At 34.5% G+C, this 19,643-nt stretch overlaps 1 protein-coding gene across 5 annotated transcripts in view; it reads left to right on the forward strand.

The window, feature by feature from the left end:
- The window catches only part of DCC (DCC netrin 1 receptor), a 1,226,567-nt gene that overhangs the window by 871,211 nt on the left and 335,713 nt on the right, over positions 1-19,643 (forward strand). For all 5 annotated transcript variants that reach the window (XM_017951762.3, XM_017951759.3, XM_017951760.3 and 2 more), the window contains exons 10-12: positions 6,488-6,636; positions 9,036-9,174; positions 16,272-16,321. In XM_017951762.3, the coding sequence (XP_017807251.1) occupies positions 6,488-6,636; positions 9,036-9,174; positions 16,272-16,321 (338 nt within the window). The remainder of the gene's footprint in view (positions 1-6,487; positions 6,637-9,035; positions 9,175-16,271; positions 16,322-19,643) is intronic.

A 19,643-nucleotide genomic window follows, 5' to 3' on the forward strand; every position in this document is an offset into this window, starting at 1 on the left:
CAGAGATAGTTGGGAGGCTACCATTTGGGGGATAGAAATGGTAGAAGCTAAGACAGAATGATAGAAGCTGAGAACCCTACTCCTCAAAAAATATACATATTACAATTTTTAATGTGCAAGATAATTTCAGGGGCTTCTTCATGGACTCTTTGATGCTAATGACAGATTTCTATCATACGTAGAGTAGGGACAAAAAACCATACATCCTGTCATTTATAATGAATCAATTGTAAATCATTAAATTGAGCAGCTTGCTCACTCACTCTCGCGATCTCTCTCTCTCTCTCTCTCTCTCTCTCTCACACACACACACACACACACACATCCTGTCTTCAATATGATTATATGTAATCAACCATGCTTTATTAAAGATTCGGCTAACTTTTATATATCACTTATTGGGGTTAATATCCAATAAGATCTCATTATAAGGTGCTCTGTTATACTATAAATTTATATATATAGTCAGAAATTACTGTTCCCAGTGCAAATAGTGACATGTAATACATCTCATTTACTCCAACGTAAGTACTGTACTTAATTTGTTCTGAAATACAGATGTTATAATGAATTTCCACTGTAATGAAACACTGAAATTTAAAAAAGGTAGTTGGATAGGCTGACATTGATTGATGAGTTGCTTGCATAGATTATGCATCTATTCTGAAATCTTTCCATTCTTTGAAGAAATAGGTAACTTGAATGGAGATGGGGAGAAATTAGACGCAGTTTGCCACAAAATTATTGTCCAACTGAGGGAATCAGTGAGGAATATTAAAGACATCTTCGAACGATGAGCAGTTAAGCCCATTAAGTTCCTTGACTGACATACTAAAATGTAATGAAATGGAAGACTGAAGCTATTAGCGGTATTGATTTCACATCTAATTCCCATTGTTAAACATTTTTTTCTTTTTCTTTTTCTTTTTTTTTTTTTTTTTTTTTTTTTTTTTTTGAGATGGAGTTTAGCTTTGTCACCCAGGCTGGAGTGCAGTGGCACAATCTTGCATCAATACAACCTTCACCTTTGGGGTTCAAGGGATCAGGGATCAAAGGATTCTCCTGCCTTTGCCTCCTGAGTAGCTGGGATTACAGGCACCCACCACCACGTCTGGCTAATTTTTGTATTTTTAGTAGAGATGGGGTATTATCTTGTTGGCCATGCTGGTCTCGAAATCCTAGCCTCAAATGATCCTCCTGCCTGAGCCTCCCAAAGTGCTGGGATTACAGGCATAAGCCACTGCATCCAACCTCATTGTTGAACATTTTTGAGTCTCCCTTTATTTCATTTTCTCTTGCAGCTCATATGCATATAATGCATCACATATGTAAAAGTATGTAAGTTATACTAAAATATACTTTATGGATATGGATCTGAATAAATGTATAAGTATATATATGTACATGCACACCTATATGTATCTCCATAATTAACATAAATAATATATTTTTCATATATATATAAGGCCATATATATACACATATATATATATAAATCAAAGGGAAAATATTAGGGAAATAATGAATTTTAATTTTTGGCATTTTTGTGAAGACGAGTAAGCATTCAGTAGCTTAAGTGAAACAAAGAGCCTTGACACTAGCCAGGAATGCAGTAAATAAGAGTATCTAACAGGTAAGCACTACTTTGGTCTATTTCAGAGGGCTGATATTTTATATGAAATATATGTATATTTTGATATTCATATTTATTCAAATCATACAATTATGAAATTTTTATTTTAACAGAATATTTTGAAACTCAGATCACAAAATAAATTTTAAAACAAAAAAGTTGAAGTAGGAAACAATTTAGCACCGAAGGGCAGTCGTTTCTCAGGAAAAAATAAAGGCAATTAGAAACTTTACACCAACAAATAGAATGTTCTCATTTGGCTGGCAATTGATAAAAATGCATCCAGTTGTTGTGAATACTTAAACTAAATGATCCAGAAGAGTGCAGTTGATGCACAGGGTATTGGGATTGGCACTACCAGTGTAAACTGAGTCCAAAGTACGATACTTACTGCCTGATGTTTCCCCACTGATAATAATTAAGCTACGTAGATATAAAGGAATTATCAGATGGGGAAGGTGCCCACAGGCTTGCAGGCGCACCAAACACATAGCACATGTACCAATTTTAGTTCATACCAGATGTACGAGGAAAACACTCTTTTGTGATCCCTTTTAGTAACAGTGATGAATCAACAAAATCAAATGGGTTAGACTACATAATGTGTCTTAGGCCTGTGATTTATGGTAATATTTGTAACTGTATATAAAATCATTCATTTGACTGATGTTTAGTGAGTGCTTTCTGTGTAGCAACATTGTGCATATCCTTGTGGAAAGGACAGTCCTGCAATTATTTGGACAACTCAATGGAATGTGTACTGACCATTCTCCTGGGGCAAAGAGCCAGGACACTGAGCAGCCCTCGCTAGGCTTAGAAGGAGAGGAGTATGACCTCATGTTTGTTCTTATGGGGATACTGCTTTGAGCTGCAGATATCCCTGTAATCTGTTTTCCCCCCCAATGCCTGACAGAAGTGTCTGTATGGTTGTCATATCTGATTCCCATAAGTTTCCAAGCCTCAGTGATTCTCAGAGTCATGGTCAGGTAAGGCTGTACACGCCCTTCCACTCCAGACCGTACACAGCCCCTACCTTGCTAGGCAGCTCTCTCAGCTTGCTCTTCCAGATTCTCATAGGTTTCACTCTGGATGAACAGTTAATTTGCAGCTTCTCTTCCATGCCACACTTGGAGCCTCAGAAAACTCTGAGTGACATGGGTACACCTCACACTCCTTCCTTCTTGGCAAATTTGCCACCTACTGTGTATATGATGGATCAGATGAGGTGCATTTTCTTCTCTTTTGCCCCTTGAAACTTGGAGTCCATTTGAATTGTTTCTCATCACCCCATTGGGCTCTAGTGGGAGAGATGAGCAGAAACTTCCCACACACTGCCTCCTTTTCCATTCCCCCAGATACCCAGTCATCTCTCAGTCCTCCTGGAGTGGTTCTGTCTAGGAAACTAGGGCTGGGCTGTCACCTGCTTTGAATGTGTTACAACTCAAAGGACAAGTGATGCCCTTGTAGTTCAGTCATTTTTAAATCCAAATCTCTGCTCCCAGATCGAGCCACGTTTGCAACAAACAACACCTTTTCCATGTGGCCACAAGAGAGAAAGAAGGAACACATTCAATGAGTACTTTACGTATCAACTGGGCCACATGTTTATGCACTATGTGCACCACATAACAACTCTGGATCTCTCACATACAGCATATATCTTAACAGATCATTCAGTCTCAATGCTCTCGCTCCTTTCTCTGCCTTCTGTAGAGGAATAATAGGTTCAGAATCAGAAATGTCCCCTCTTGAAATATGTGCATTGTCTTTGTGAATATATCAGTAATAATACAAGCATACAAATTATTTATGTTTTTCTTTAAAATACAGTACTGTGACAATCCACTTGAACAATATTAATGAACACATTTTTGGTTTGCTTTGTTTCACTTTTTTCCCATTAAGGAAAATGTCTGATTTGTTATAACACAATACTAAAGCAACACTGTACACTTTAAGACTCCTCATTATTCAACTTTGTCTCTTAAAGTCTCCTTTTTGGAACAGACAGCTTTTTCATAGAAAAAGTATTTCTTCCTGGAAGAATATTGAAGTGGGGACACTAATAAAGTATCTGCCAAAATACAATTCTCTATGAGTTCTTTCTGTGAAAGAGTACATCAAAGAGGAATGAGGAGAGCAAGACAAAATCCAGTAGAGATGGAGTGGAATGGGATGCATTACTTTGGAGTCATGAAACATATGTATTATCTGTATATATGCATATAAATGTTTGTGTAAGTATATGTGTGTGCATATGTATGCATGCATGCATGTTTCTTAGCTCTATTCACTAAAAAAGACCAAGAAGCAAATGCACTCAAGTAGCAACTTATACACCTAGAATTCAAATATTTGTCTTTATACCATTCTCCACTAAAAGAACCAGAAAACCTTGAAGGAATTCTTTTTCTAGAGCCAAGGCAAGATCAAGATAAGTCTGGAACATATTATGCCAAAAAGAAAAGAGGTACTCCAATAAATGATGGGGCATGTCACAGGGACAGAGAAACACTATTAAAAAGAGCTTCCCTAGTTAAATCTGGGTAAATTTGAACACCAATATAATTAAGGACAGTGATGAATTATAGATTATAAAAAGGAATCCATGTGCCCATTGAAATAAAAGATTCACAAAAAGAGAAAAATGTGGACTTTTGCTTATAGTCTAATGCTAAGCGTCAACAAGCAAATGTAGAGAAAGTGCTGGAATAGAAAAAAAAAATCATTATATTTTAACCACCATGCTAGAAATTGACTCCATCAAGAACCATTAGTAGATGCTAAATCTATGGGAAATGTTGATAACAAGCATATTTATATGGTCCTAATGTTATCTCCCCACGGGTTGCTTATTAGTTGTAAGTGGTAGAGTAGAGGGCTAGGATGGGGTAAGGGACCTTCAAACTCTACTTGACCAGGTACTCAGCTCTGACATCATAAATGAGGGCAGAGAGAAAGCTTGTGCCTCTGGATGTGATGCCCTGAGAACACACATCATTTACATTTCATTTGTCTGAATGCACAACCTAAATCTAACATGAGAAAAGGACACACTCAAAATGATGAAAATTTTATATTTAAAAGGGGGCTTGTTTCTTTAAAAGTATCAATTGCCTGAAAGTCAATGTATTTAGTACTGTTCCAACTCACAGCAGCCTGAAAAGACATGGCAACAAAACCTGACCCTAAGCTGGATCCTGAATTGTTGAGGGGAGTGCTTTAATATTTAGATATTTTTCCAAATGAATGTATGAGTAGTGATACCATAAGGGACCTGGGTTCCATGGAACAAATCTTGAAAAATGATGCAGAGATACGCTGTTAGGTTCCACACTGATGTAAGAAGTATATCATCAGATACATGCCAGTCGGTTTTTTCTATGCCACTTTTGCTATGAAAGTTCAAACTCTCAGAACTGTATTACAGGCCCACAATGTATATCTGTCCAAAGCTAGGTGGTATCCAAGGTTGGGGAAAATACACAGACAACATTATTAAGTAAGACTGTAGTTAAACTCGCAATGGTGATGTCATTTATTGATTTTAGGTAACCACAATGTGGCCGTTGCATTTACCATTTACAAGCCATATACAGGTCCATATGCAGGAATACGAAATTATGATCAAATACAAAATTTGCAAAGAATCAAAATGGAAGCTTTTTCTTAACTCATTCTGCATCTGAACCTAACCCATAGTCTTTAATAAGCCCATTTGGCATGAATATCATATGCTTTACTACAGATATATAGTTACATTTGATGAACAATATAATCAATTTGATGTGAGTATCATATGCTTTACTGCAAATATACAGTTACATTTGATTAACAGGGTGCTACTACAGACCCTATTAGAGAAAAACCGAAACAACACAAAACAAAAACCCTGCACAGATATCATGTTCCTTCTCTAAAATCTAAAAGTTTCACAATCTTAAGGTACCTGGGCTGGGCATGGTGCCTCACACCTGTAATCCCAACACTTCATGATGCCAAGGCAGGAGGATCACTTGCCAGGAGTTCAAGACTGTCCTGGGAAACATAGTAAGACCTGGTCTCTACGAAAAAAATAAAAATAAAAAACTAACTGGTCATGGTGGTGCATGCTTGTAGTCCTGTCTACTCAGGAAGCTGAGAGAGGAGGATGACGACTCCAGGAGTTCAAGGTTGCAGTGACATGTGATCATGCCACTGCACTCCAGCCTGGGAAACAGAGCAAGACTCTGTCTCTGGAAAAAAAAAAAAGAAAAAAGAAAAAAAAAATTGTGGCCCTGTGCTATTCGTTAGCGGCAAGTTAAATGTAATTCTAAAAGGTGGAATTGAAAATGAAATGCTAAAATTAATTTAATGAACCCAGAATCAGGCAAGATTTTAAAACTCTGACTTAAATAAAGACAATGTGGTAAATTATCCATAGCTGCACGACCTATTTTAATTATAAGTAGAACCAAAATGTACAAGTACTCCAAATGTACTTTCTCTTTTCCTTCTGCAGTTATTAGCAATATGCAGGCAAAGACATAGTGGCATAGTGGCAAATTTTTCAGACTAAGAATTTTGATTCAGAATCCCACTCTTTTCTGCCATTATCTTAGTCACTTATATTCCTTTACCAGTTTCTTTAAATGTAAAACAAAATAGGCAATTTTGGTTAATGTAAACTTTCTTATGAATTTTAAAACGAAGTGATTCCAAAGTTTCCAGAGTTTATATTTTTATATTCTTATTCCATATTATTCTGAAATACATACTCCTAGAATTTTATTGATCTGTAAAAATGTAGTTTTCTTTGTTTTGAGAAAGAAAACCCACTCATCCTAATCACTTTATTTATTTATTTGTATACAGTGCAAGTTCCAGGGCCAGTAGAAAACCTGCAAGCTGTATCTACCTCACCTACCTCAATTCTTATTACCTGGGAACCCCCTGCCTATGCAAATGGTCCAGTCCAAGGTTACAGATTGTTCTGCACTGAGGTGTCCACGGGAAAAGAACAGGTAGGTGAAGGAATGGACCACACTGCTTCCATCTGTTGGATGTTTCCATCCATTGGATAGCTCTAGGGCTGCAGAAATGGGAAAAGACCCACAAGCTCTTGATACAGCCCAGTGTTTAGCATGTTCGTTGAAAAGCTGATTAGTTTTAAAGCACTTGCTATTGGAAACTTTACACAATTTAATTAAATTCTGGTGATAAGAGATAAATGGGCAATAAAGTGAAGTCAATAGAAAGGATGCCAATTTTTTGTTTGAGTATGCAGTGACCTGGCCTCTGTGGGCAACCAGATTTGTATTAACTCACCTGGTCATGGAAGGCATTTGCATTTTTATTCCTTAGACTAAGGGGTGATTGCCCTCATAGTCAACGGCGTTCGCCAAATTGCTTTCTTCGTTCTAATACGTTTATATTATATCTAACTCCTTTCCATCATCAGGAAGTGACCTGTCATTTTTTATTGTTTTCAGAAGAACTTACTCTGAGAAGCCTAGTCTCCCCCTCCTCAGATTTTGCTCCTACCCAATGGTTAGCATAGACACCTGAAAAGAAGCAACTTAGTTGTTCAAGTAAACCAAAAGTAAATAGGTCTTTAGGGAGACCCATGAAACTGAAAAATTCTATTTTGTGATACATGTACACACGTATGTTAAAAATAGAATTTCTGAGTTTCATATATACATATATATGTACCTCTATATAATATATATGTACACCTATATAATATATGTGTACCTATATAATATATAATATATGCATAACTATATAATACATATAATACATGTATACCCATGTAATACATACATTATACGTGTATATACATATACAGTACATATATTATGCATGTATGCACATATATAATACATGCATTATACATGTATGCATGTATATAATACATATATTATACATGTATATCCTTATTTGTATTATATGCATACATGTATACCTATATAATACATATATTATACATGTATAATACATATATAATATATAGTACATATATGTATACATATAATACATATATACATATGCATATATAATACATAAATATATATTGTATAATACATATAGAAATATATAAAATATGTATATAATACGTATATATGTACATATATAATGCATATGTGTCTATATAATGCATATATAATACATATGTGTATATATAATATGTATGTATGTAATGCATATATCTATGTATATGTAATTATATATTATATATGCACTATATCTGTATACATATACATGTATTATAATACCTATATAATATATATTATATATTATATATTATTATATATATTATATAATATATAATGTATGTTATTATATAATGTATTATATATAAATATATAATATATAATACATATTATATAGGTATTATAATACATGTATATGTATACATGTATGTATAGCTACTGAGGTATTTACTTTCAGATTCTCAACTTCATGTAGGAAAATATATACAGACAAGTATATATTCAATAGTTAAATCAAAAATTGGCCTCAGGATATGGGAGTTCTTATTATTTGTTGTGAAGCTTGTCAAGCATAGAATGGCCTTCCTACTTCCACATAAACTGCATGACCAGAATTTTTATTTAAAAATAAGAAATATTTTATATTCAAAAATAGCTCAAGCCCAGTCCCAAATTATATTATACGATAAGCATTACAAGAGCTCCTCCTATGTAATCATGGGTTGTATTTTTTTTTCTTGCTCTCTTCAAGCTATTTTTAGCTCTTGTTTTTTCAGCTTTCTGTTTTATCTGCCTTTCTATATATTTTAGCTCTTCAATGCATTTTGCCAATCAATTTAAATAAATTCAAAACCAGAATCATCCAAGATAGATGTGAGTGTGGAGATCTGATTCCTCAGTGACCTTCACCTCCAGTAGCTCACTCACTGCAGCCATGAGATGCTCAAATAATTTCAACCAATCTAACAGCATTTTGGGAGATAAAAATTGTGGCAAAGTGTCTGACAGTTTCAAGTGCTGTTGGAATATTTCAGCAATAGAAGTACAAAGTCTGTTATTTCTTGGTGAATTATTCCATTTCGGGTACAGGAGAAAATCTCTGTTCCCGTGGCGTTATAAACTGCCTTCTGCCTGGGAGTGTTTAGGTGTGGGTAGAATAACCCAAACCGTTCAGTATATTGAGTAGTGTTAAACAAATTGGAACTTAATGACTGTAAAAATAGCATGTGCTGTTTTAACAAGGAGTCTACAAAGTAGTTGGTTTTTAGTGGGGGAGTCTGTGTCACAAGGTAGGTTTTATAGCTCATTAGAAGTCTGGAGTGTAGTTTGTAAGAGTCTAATGTCCAATTCACTGATTGCACAGAATGAGTGCCATTTCTACTTTAATGTGCTTCCTTGATAACAGTTTTGGTGTTTTATGTCTCCAGAATATAGAGGTTGATGGACTATCTTACAAACTGGAAGGCCTGAAAAAATTCACCGAATATAGTCTTCGATTCTTAGCTTATAATCGCTACGGTCCAGGAGTATCTACTGATGATATAACAGTGGTTACACTTTCTGACGGTAAGTTAAAAACAGTGAAACTCCTTTTACATATTTGCTAAAATAATGATGTAATATTGCATATATATCATAGATTCCATTTTCAAGGCTTTCTGACTAAAATTTTATGGACTATTACAGTTAAATATAAACCTTCTCTCAGGATATATACTCCCAGCTGGGTGTGGTAGCTCACACATGGAATCCTAGCACTTTAAGAGACTGAGGCAGGGGAAAGAGTTGAGCCTAGGAGTTTGAGACCCACCTGAGCAACATAGTGAGACCCTATCTCTGTAAATGTTTTTTTGTGGTTGTTATTTTTTTAATGAACTGGATATGGTGGTATGCACCTGTGATCCCAGCTACTTGGGAGGCTCAGGCTGGAGGATCACTTAAGCCTGGGAGTTCAAGACTGCAGTAAGCCGTGATCATTCTACTGCACTCCAGCCTGGGCAACAGAGTGAGACCCTTTCTCCAAATTAAATAAATATACATGTATATACATATAGATATACATATACTCTTGAGTCACTATATACTAATAGGTAATCCTCAAAATGTGACTATTGACTAAGACCTAAAATTATTTTTGTGTATTTTTTAATTTCTTTACATGTTCTAATACAAACACATTTGTGCATGTGTGGATAACTTTGATTGGCATGTTGTATGTATTCCATCTAAAAGTGTGCAGGTGATTAAAGGTGTAAATGATAGACAATCCCCCTATATTTACCTCTTAATTAGAAAATATATCTTAAGGACTTAGACCAAATAAACTGATATTAAAATTTAAAGTATTAAAATTAATAATGAAAAATGTGTGTGTTGCCTGCTAAATGGAAGAATAGACACACACACATTTGAGACAAGAAGTGCGGTGATACAATTGTGCCTCACTACCACCTTTATTCCTGGGCTCAGGGGCTTTTCTTTTCTTTTCCTTTTTTTGGAAATGAAGTCTCACTCTGTCACCCAGATTGGAATGCAGTGGTGCAATCTCAGCTCACTGCAACCTCTACCTCTCGGGTTTAAGTGATTCTCCTGCCTTCAGTCTCCTGAGTACCTGGAATTACAGGTGCCTGTCACCACCCCCGGCTAGTTTTTGTATTTTTAGTAGAGATAGAGTTTCACCATGCTGAGCAGGCTGGTCTTGAACTCCTAACCTCAAGTGATCCACCCACCTTGGCCTCACAAAGTTCTGGGATTACAAGCGTGAGCCACTGCACCCAACCTCAAGGGATTTTCCTGCTGAAGCCTCCCGAGTAGCTGGAACTACAGGCATAGGTCCCAGTGCCCAGCTAATATTTTTATTTTTTGTAGAGGCAGAGTCTCATTTTGTTGCCCAGGCTAGACCTGTTTTTTAATATCATAAAACAGAGGAATAAATATTAATAAAGAGAATAAAGTTGACAAAGTAATGGCTGGGGGAAACTAGAAACCTAACTGCTAGATGATCATGAAAGGTTGGGAAATTTGATAAAAAGTAAAAATAAAAATACATCAAAGTATATGATGTGGGGCCATGAAAACTCAGGCAGATGCAGAAATGTAGAGACAGGCCCTCATGAATATTAAAAAAGACCACAAGCTAGCTCTTTTCAGCAACAGTTTCCATTTGGTGCATTTAATTCTATAAATTATTTATCTTTTTAATTAAAAAATGGCTTTAGCTTGTGATTTCTTGACAGATCTATCATTGTTTAATCTGGGAAAGTACCTCGGTGTATATTTCACACAATATCAGTGAAATGAGGAAGGGCATGCATATTATTAAGGACAGTACAAAGAGAACACAGGAATAATGCTCATTTGCAAGTTCAACTTTAAAATGTATTTTATATGTAATACCACTTTGGTATCATTTTTAATGTAATGCTTATGCCCATCCATCCAATTCTGTTATTGAAGAGAGAACAGAATATTTATGGTAGAATAAATTACTTCACAACTTATAATTATAAAAATAAAAGAAAAACAAATGAAAGTGAATATTTTACATAATTTATGTAGATTTCATTCACACTCTGAACTGTAATACTGTGGCCTTATTCTCCAGTTTGGTTTTAAATGTCATAAGTGAGAAAGATAGATTATTATTCATTGGTCCAAGAATTATCTTCTGGAAGTGTTACAATGTTTAGGACTTAGAAAATGTCTGTCACTATAAAAAAAGAATTTCATGACCCTAACCCCAATAAACATGACTGTGCAAAGGACACCAAATTCCCTCTCTCAAATGCACTGCAAGGAGATAGCAAGGACTTATAAGCCTCTTAAAGTGGACACCCTGACCTTATCTGCATTCATTTTTACAATCAACTCATCTCTTTTAATGTCCAACACAAATCTGTGGCTCTCGGCTTTCATTTCCTTATTATCCAGTTCCTTTCTGTCTACTTCAATCTCATGTCTTCTCCTCTGTACTGAAGCTGTTCACGCTGAGGTCATATATCACATTGAGTTGTATTTAACCACATTTAATAGTCACCGGCTTCCCAGTCTTCAGCCATGGAGGGCTGTTCTTCTTTAACTTTGTGTATATTGTAACAGGTGGATGTTGTGAAAATTAAATGGGCTGATCTGTGCAAACACCTAACAAAGTGTATGACATTTAAGTGTTTAATAAATACTATCTGTACCAATGTGCACATCACTTTTTCTCATTATATTTATATTACATGCTCCTAAATATGAGGGAGGCTGTTATATTTATCTCTGTGTTCCTCCTAACAGAGTAAATATTTATTGAATTAATTAGACAGCTCAGTCAAAACTGTGCAAATTTTTATATGCAAAGGCTTATCTTTAGGATTTCCCATTTGTGGAACTAATTTAATATATTTAATATATGACTGTGTCTAAATGCATCTGTATTATGGAGAACATAATAATTCTTTTCATGTCAGGAGTCTTACCATAAAAAATACATTGAGGCATAGAAAAATTAAAAAAAAGCAAAAGTTAAACGTAAATAAATTTCTTCCGAATTCATTATTTTATGTTTTTTCCCCTGTTCTACTGGGAGGCTTGTAAAGATCTTTATCCAGATGAGCTGTCATCTCCAATTTAGCTCTGCTTTGTTTTCTGAGTAGAACATTATTTTTCACTCAAATTCCTCCACCTAGAAAACCATTGGTTTACAATGAGCCATTTTTTTCACACCATTGAGATTATTGAGCATATGGGCATCTAACTGATTTTGCCAATTTGTTCCAAAATATGGTCTCTTGGACTAGTTGGCATAGTTAAGTCACTAAGAGCTTTTATGAATGAATGAACCATTGTAAGTTTCCATGCCAGCTTGTCCTGTGTCCAAACACAGACGGACCTGATTTCATAGCCAACATAAGAATGTGCTTATTATTTTTATGAATGTTATCATTAATATTTCTTGAATACTTACTAAGGCAAGACCCCGATCTAAGTACTTTGCCTTTACCTCTCATCCTCACAATACTACTATAATTTTCCTTACTTTACAGATAACAAAACTAAGTCAGAAAGAGTTCACAAAAGGTGGTAAGCAGCGGAGCCAGACCACATAAGCTAGTAAATTCAGAAACAAGATTCAGTGTGCAAACACGTTTCTTTTATTCTGTGATAAGTGCCTTTAAAGGAAAATGCTTATAATTAAATATGAATTACTGCCAGGCAGGGTGGCTCACTCCTGTAATCCCAGAACTTTGGGAAGCTGAAGCGGGTAGATCAGTTCAGGTCAGAAGTTCGAGAGCAGTCTGGCCAACATGGTGAAATTCGGTCTCCAGTAAAAATTAAAAAGTTAACCAGGCATGGTGATGCAGACCTGTCATCCCAGCTACTTGGGAGGCTGAGGCAGGAGAATCACTTGAACCCGGGAGGCGGAGGTTGCAGTGAGCCTAGATCACACCACTGCACTCCAGCCTGGGCAACGGAGAGAGACTTTGTCTCAAATAAATAAATACGAATGATTTTGGTCTATAAATTGTGTGTACATAGCAGCATACATTTGTTGAGGGGAGGAATTGTGCCTTTGGAGACTAATTTATAATTATGGGAACTTGATCTGTCCTACAAAATACCTCATCTCCATGGGTTTCCAGGCAGCATCCTTCTCCATATTGAGGAAAGTTTCCAGCCCCACCTCTGATTGGCTTGAATGGACCTATTTATTATAAATAATGAATTATTTGACATTTTGAAGGGAAAAGTGTTCTTTCACTTCTGCCTCATGAAGCAAGAAGCATCTTGTAAAGACAAATATAGAAAAGAACAGATCGATATGGATTCTCTTCACTTTCACCTAGCCCTAGCATCTATTGTATCTATTTATCTCCAAATAATATGGAAATTGATAGTGAGAAGGAGGGAGGAGGAACTGATAACTAAAAATACTGTAGAAAAAAAATCTCTACTCTCCTCCCTGACATGACAAGAATAGTCAGTGTGCTATCAGTGGAAAGTTAGAAAAGAAATGTGCATTGTAAAAAATAAAGAAAAACTACCTCAATACTATTACATAAGGACTTTTAAAAGAATTTTGTTATATTGCTGTTCAATTCTTTTTTTTTTTTTTTTTTTTTTGAGATAGAGTCTCACTCTGTTGCCCAGGCTAGAGTGCAGTGGCACAATCTCGGCTCACTGAAGCCTCTGCCTCCCAGGTTCAAGCGATTCTCCTGCCTCAGCCTCTGGAGTAGCTGGGACTACATGTGTGCACCAACACGCCCGGCTAATTTTTGTATTTTTAATAGAGATAGGGTTTCACCATATTGGCCAGGCTGGTCTCAAACTCCTGACCTCAAGTGATCCACCTGCCTTGGGCTCCCAAAGTGGGGATTACAGGTATGAGCCACCATGCCCAGCCTGCCTTTCAATTCTTAATACAGAAAACAGCTCTGATGCTTATAAAATTGTGGTAGCTACAAAAAGAAGTACACATATATATCTATCCTCTTGAAGTTTTCTTGGCTTTCTAGAAATGAGGAGTTAAATGCTACTTGTAAACTCAAATGAAAGTGACATTTAAGGGTTGCATATCAGCTAGAATCGTACCTACAACAAAACACATGATAAATGTTACCTTCTCTTTCTTCCAAAATTCAATTATCTATCAAAAATTCAGTTAGTAATTGATATTATGCTTGGATACTATTTAATTGATCAAAAAATGAGTGTAATATTATTAGAAACATGTAGCATGACATGTCAGTATTACAATATTAAATATAAACTAGAAATATACATTTATGTTTAAGGAGTGACTCAATATCACTTAATATTAAGGCATTATTTCCAAACTTTGCTTTTAAAGGATAACGTTTTTGGAAGTTTGTGAAATTATATCATATAGAGCATATTATTCTTCAAATGATACTTCAATTTAAACAACTAAATTGTAATTTTTATGTCAATAATTATAATGTTTAGAATAGAATGAATAATAAAGAAATAATACAAATACAATTTATACTTTAACTTAAAAAATAAATTTACAAAACAAAACAAAACTTGGGACCAAATCCTGAATATGGAACCATTTTTATTGTAATTCATAAACTTTCTATTAATATATTTATTCAGCAACTATTTACTGAGTGTGCACCATGTGCCTTAAACTTCTTGATACTGGTGATATAACATCAAAATGAATAAATATCTTTTTCCTTATTGGGGTTATATTCTGTATTTAATTTTAAAATCAGAATACAAACCTCAAAAAATTAAATAATAACATTTTATAAGTTGTGGAATATTTTTGAAAGAATACTTGCTGAGTTAATTCATGAAAAACAAGCAAATGAGCATTTTATCAGAAACTACATTGGCTGCAAACTTCATCAGGCACTAAGATCAGAAGTTCAAAATCAAAATAAAAAAAAAAAAGATTGCATTTCCCATTATTCCCAGAAAGGTCTAGGAACTATGTAAGTAAGTACTCATTTGTTCATTCAATTATTAATTCAGTAAATATTAATTGAATGTCAGTTTTGAGGATAAAAGATTAATCAGTGACACATCATGTCTTCATGATAATTACTATTTAGAAGATAAATTCAGAGCAGGGCATAAATAAATTCATGGTCAAATGTAAGTACCCTATAGAAAAACATTGATTTTTTTCAAATTCTAGTAAAAGAAGGGGAAAGATATCAAAAATAGCCCTTAGATTCTTGAAAATGCCTGAGAACTTTTCTTTTCTATTAAATTCATCCATTTGTGAGAAACAAGGATAGGGACTACTCATTTAATAGATTAATATGTGTTAACAATTTATTGAATGCTAATTCTATTCCTGTTACGGTGCAAAAAGCTTTGTTTCATTTCTTATTCATCCCAGACATCTAGCATAGTTCCTGACAGATAAGAGCCTTCAATAAGTGGTTGGTTTTTAAAACTACTCACATGATAGAATATTCATTTTTTTTTTTTTGGTAGAGTAGATATTTAAGTATTCAAAGAGAGCTGTATATGTTCTTCCTTCTATAAAGGAGTAGTTAAACAAAAATGCAGGCAAGAAAACTAAAATACCTAGAAAGTCTACAAAGAAAAATATACTGCTTCTTTGCTAATAGAATTGACTCATCAAGTGCTATTTGCAACCTGCTTGCATTTATCACATACAGGTTTAATTTTACTCAGCTAAAAGAACTGAGAAGTATTTCTTCTTTTCACTTTTTAAGAGTTAATAAAGACTGTATTACAGGGATTAAAAAACCTGGGTGACCATTAGAATGACATATTTTATCATAAAATTATGCAGATTCTGAAATGCACAATATCTTAAGCCTTTAAAACTACTCTAAGAAATCTGTTTGTTTTTATTGGTTTCTCTGGGAAAGTTATCACAAGAGGGCTGTAATTAAATGATGGTATTTGGTATCACTGCCTGCGTTCTCTTGTGTAACAGTTTTGGGGGCTCCCTAGGTAAGTAAGTTAACTGGCTTGCCAAGTGAGAAAAAAAATAGACAAATACAGTTATTTTTCATCTCTCCAAAAATTTTTGAAGTACCACCTGGGTAAACCTCCCTAATTATCATTATAAACTATATTAAAAGACACACTCTCTTTTTACAAGACAGTTGGTATTTTTCTTTCAAAATTTTGGCAGTAATTGTGACAATTTGTTTGATTCCTTTTAGTGCCAAGTGCCCCGCCTCAGAACGTCTCCCTGGAAGTGGTCAATTCAAGAGTAAGTTGGCTAAATGTTCACTATTCCATTGCCTATCATGATCGCCTATCATGTATAACCTTCGTGCACCCAACTGCCATCTTGAGTACAGGGTGGTGGCTTCCATGTGAAGACATGTTCTGGAATAACACAGCAAGTGACATTGATCCCACATCCTCTTCCATCAGACTTAAGTAAATTAAATGAAATATTTGTCTACTTCTAAACAAATATTTTGATTTACAAATATTAAACAAACATTGATCTTGTAAATGTTTTAGTGGTCAAAGGCTATTCCATAAGGAAACAAAGACATCTGCTTTGTCTTTATTCACCAGTCTATCATATAGCTATGATAATGTGCCAGATGAGGAAATTGAAAGAATTGGGAGAAAGAAAGACTGTTTCCTAACACATTACTTAGAATTGAATATTTCATCATCATCCCCATTCTTCCTTTATAAATGTAGTCATTGAAGGCCATTCTTGAACTTCAATACAGTTATATTTATGTAGTAGTTTCTTAGTTACTAGTACTTTCCTGGCCCAAAATGTTGCTGTGACTTCCAAAAGAGCTCAACTTAAGCTAGTGTTGCTGAAGTAGCCTAATGACAGAAGTCAGTTTTCTAGAAACATGTCATTATTTCAAGTGGCTCAGGGTTGGAAATAAGCCAAGGCCACCTAGTAGACTATAACAAATGAAGATTTGCCTGACTTGGCTGTGTCACCTCCTGGCCATGTGCACCCTGGGAAAGAATTTTACTATGTCTGGACCTCCAGTTAGTTACTTCTCATGTGAATAAATTGGCCTAAGTGGTTTCTAGGCTCTGGGAGAAAGCAGAGAAATGATATGGGTCTTAGAAAAAGTCATACTCTGGGTTTTAATTCTAGCTTTGTCTTTTCATACCTATTTGGTCTTAGCAAAGTTTTCAACCTTAGCAAACCTGTTTCTATGTTTAAGTATTGTAAGCGTTACTATCTTCCTTATTGACTTATGAGAAAGTAGTAATATGACGTATGCGAGGAATCTAACTTGATAGTGATTCCTTCATTCCATGTGCAAATACCTTGTAATATTTTGTTTAAAAAAATCTATGATGAAGCTGTATCTTGTGATGTTAGTTGGATTTGTCTCAGTCAAATGAATTTATCGTTCAAAGCAAGTGAATGTGTTATTCTCTTATAATTTTAGGCAATATATTGGGTAAGAACTATTAAAGTAAATATAAAATTAGAAAGAAGAAAATAAACTTAGTGGAAAAAATGAGCTAAAGAAAAATAACTGAAAATTAACATAACCCTAAAAATGACATTTTTTATGTACAACAACACTGCTTTATAGATGTGCCACTTAAGAGATTGCCAAGTCAAAGTCAAGTAGATTTTTACAATTATTGTATGTTGTTAATGAATGAAATTTGGAAAACATATTGTAGTGTCTCTTGTTTAATAATTCATCATTATTAGAATCCTCGCTCACTTTATATTTTTCCTCCAGGACAGAATACAGAAATTGATATACAAGCTATTTTGTGTTTGTGTGTTCATACCCTTTAAGAGTGTACTCCAGCAAAAGATGAATGTTTTCATCTGAAATATGTATAAGGCATTACTGAATGACCCTGGATGCTAACTGTATTTGAATATGGATTTACTTTACTGAAGAGGGAATTCCTGGATTAAAAAATTGACTCTCTCTATATGTATATATACACATATACACATATATACATATACATATATACATATGTACATATACACACACAAATATCACAGTTTGTACACTTCTCTAATTTGCTTGCTTGCAGCAAGCAAATACAAACACTTCTGCTTCTATCCTCTTGTAGTTGATCTCTGGAACATTGCAGTGCTAGAAAATTTAAATTGTTCATTAGCTTTTCAGAATGAAAATAGTATGCCCAGGCACTGGAAAGTCACACTGCCTCTTTCCTTTTCCTCTCTCTGATCTTATTTCATAGCTTCTAAGAAATTTTGAATTATAAATTTTTTTTCTTGGGCTGTTTTCAAGAGAAAAGAAACTGGATGATCAAAACACCGCTTTTTGCATTCTCAGTGTGTTGATTCAGACAAAGGCAACTGTAATATGCTATTTTGTCTTTTCTTTGAAATAGATGAAAAGTTTTAAAATATATTAATATTTACCCCTGACTGTTACCATTTCAAGGAGCAAACTGTATTTAAAAAGAAACACTATAGTTGAATAAATGTGTTCTTTTTAAACACTAACAGAATTCCAAGATATTTTTATTTATTTTTATTTTTTAGAGACAAGGTCTTGCTTTGTTGTCCAGGTTGGAGTGCAGTGACACAACCATGCCTTACAGCAATCTTGAACTCCTAGGCTCAGGTGGTCCTCTTGACTCAGCCTCTTGCATAGCTGGTACTACAGGCATGTAACCACCATCACTGGCTAATTTATTTTACTGTGTTGTGAAAGATACGGTCTCATTATGTTCCCTAGGCTGGTATCAAAGTTCTGACTTCAAGCTATCCTCCCACCTTGGCCTCACAAAGTGCTGAGGTTACAGGCATGAGCGACTATGCTCGGTTCATGAATTTTTTACATAATTTATTTTACTTGGGATTTTAAGATGGAACAGAATCACACTTTAGAAACTTATTTTATATAATACTTGTAAATATAGAGCACAAATGATTTTTTATTGATAGTAAATGAAATAATTTGGTTCAATTAACATTTTTGCAGAAAGATGATTAGGATCTCTGCACATAAAACTGAGGGGTCATGATAAGACATATGATCACAATCTAGGTACTTGTTAAGGTTTTGGTCACCTATAAGCCAATTGGATCCAGAAATCATGTTCCAAAATAATTAAGCAGAGAAGTCTTTACACTTTGAACATCTAGATAATGGAACCAAGAACAAAATCAAATTCTGTTACTGTATCATTCTTGAAAACCCAGTATGGTAGAATATTTTTACAAAGCTATAATAGCAGAACCGATTAGATTCCTCTTCTACAAGCTAACTATGAACACTACTTTTTTTGTTGTAGTAATGGCTTGACTTATACATATTACATTTCAGGTAAAACTGGGTCATAATGAAATGGTTATTTCTCATACTAAAATTTTGTTACAAGAAATATCTTTTCCAGAAAAAAATCATGGTTTATGAAATGGACTTTAAAATGTTACATTTTATTAGGGAAACTTTTTATAAGAATAATTTCCTTAAGAATTTAATTTGAAATTCAATTATTATTCAATTATTGATTCGCTTATTAGATATTTCAAATACATACTACAACTTAGTCAGTTGGCTAGAACATAAAGGATACATTTACAGAACACAGAG

Source organism: Papio anubis, chromosome 19 (genome assembly GCF_008728515.1).
Source record: "Papio anubis isolate 15944 chromosome 19, Panubis1.0, whole genome shotgun sequence".
Taxonomy (NCBI): domain Eukaryota; kingdom Metazoa; phylum Chordata; class Mammalia; order Primates; family Cercopithecidae; genus Papio; species Papio anubis.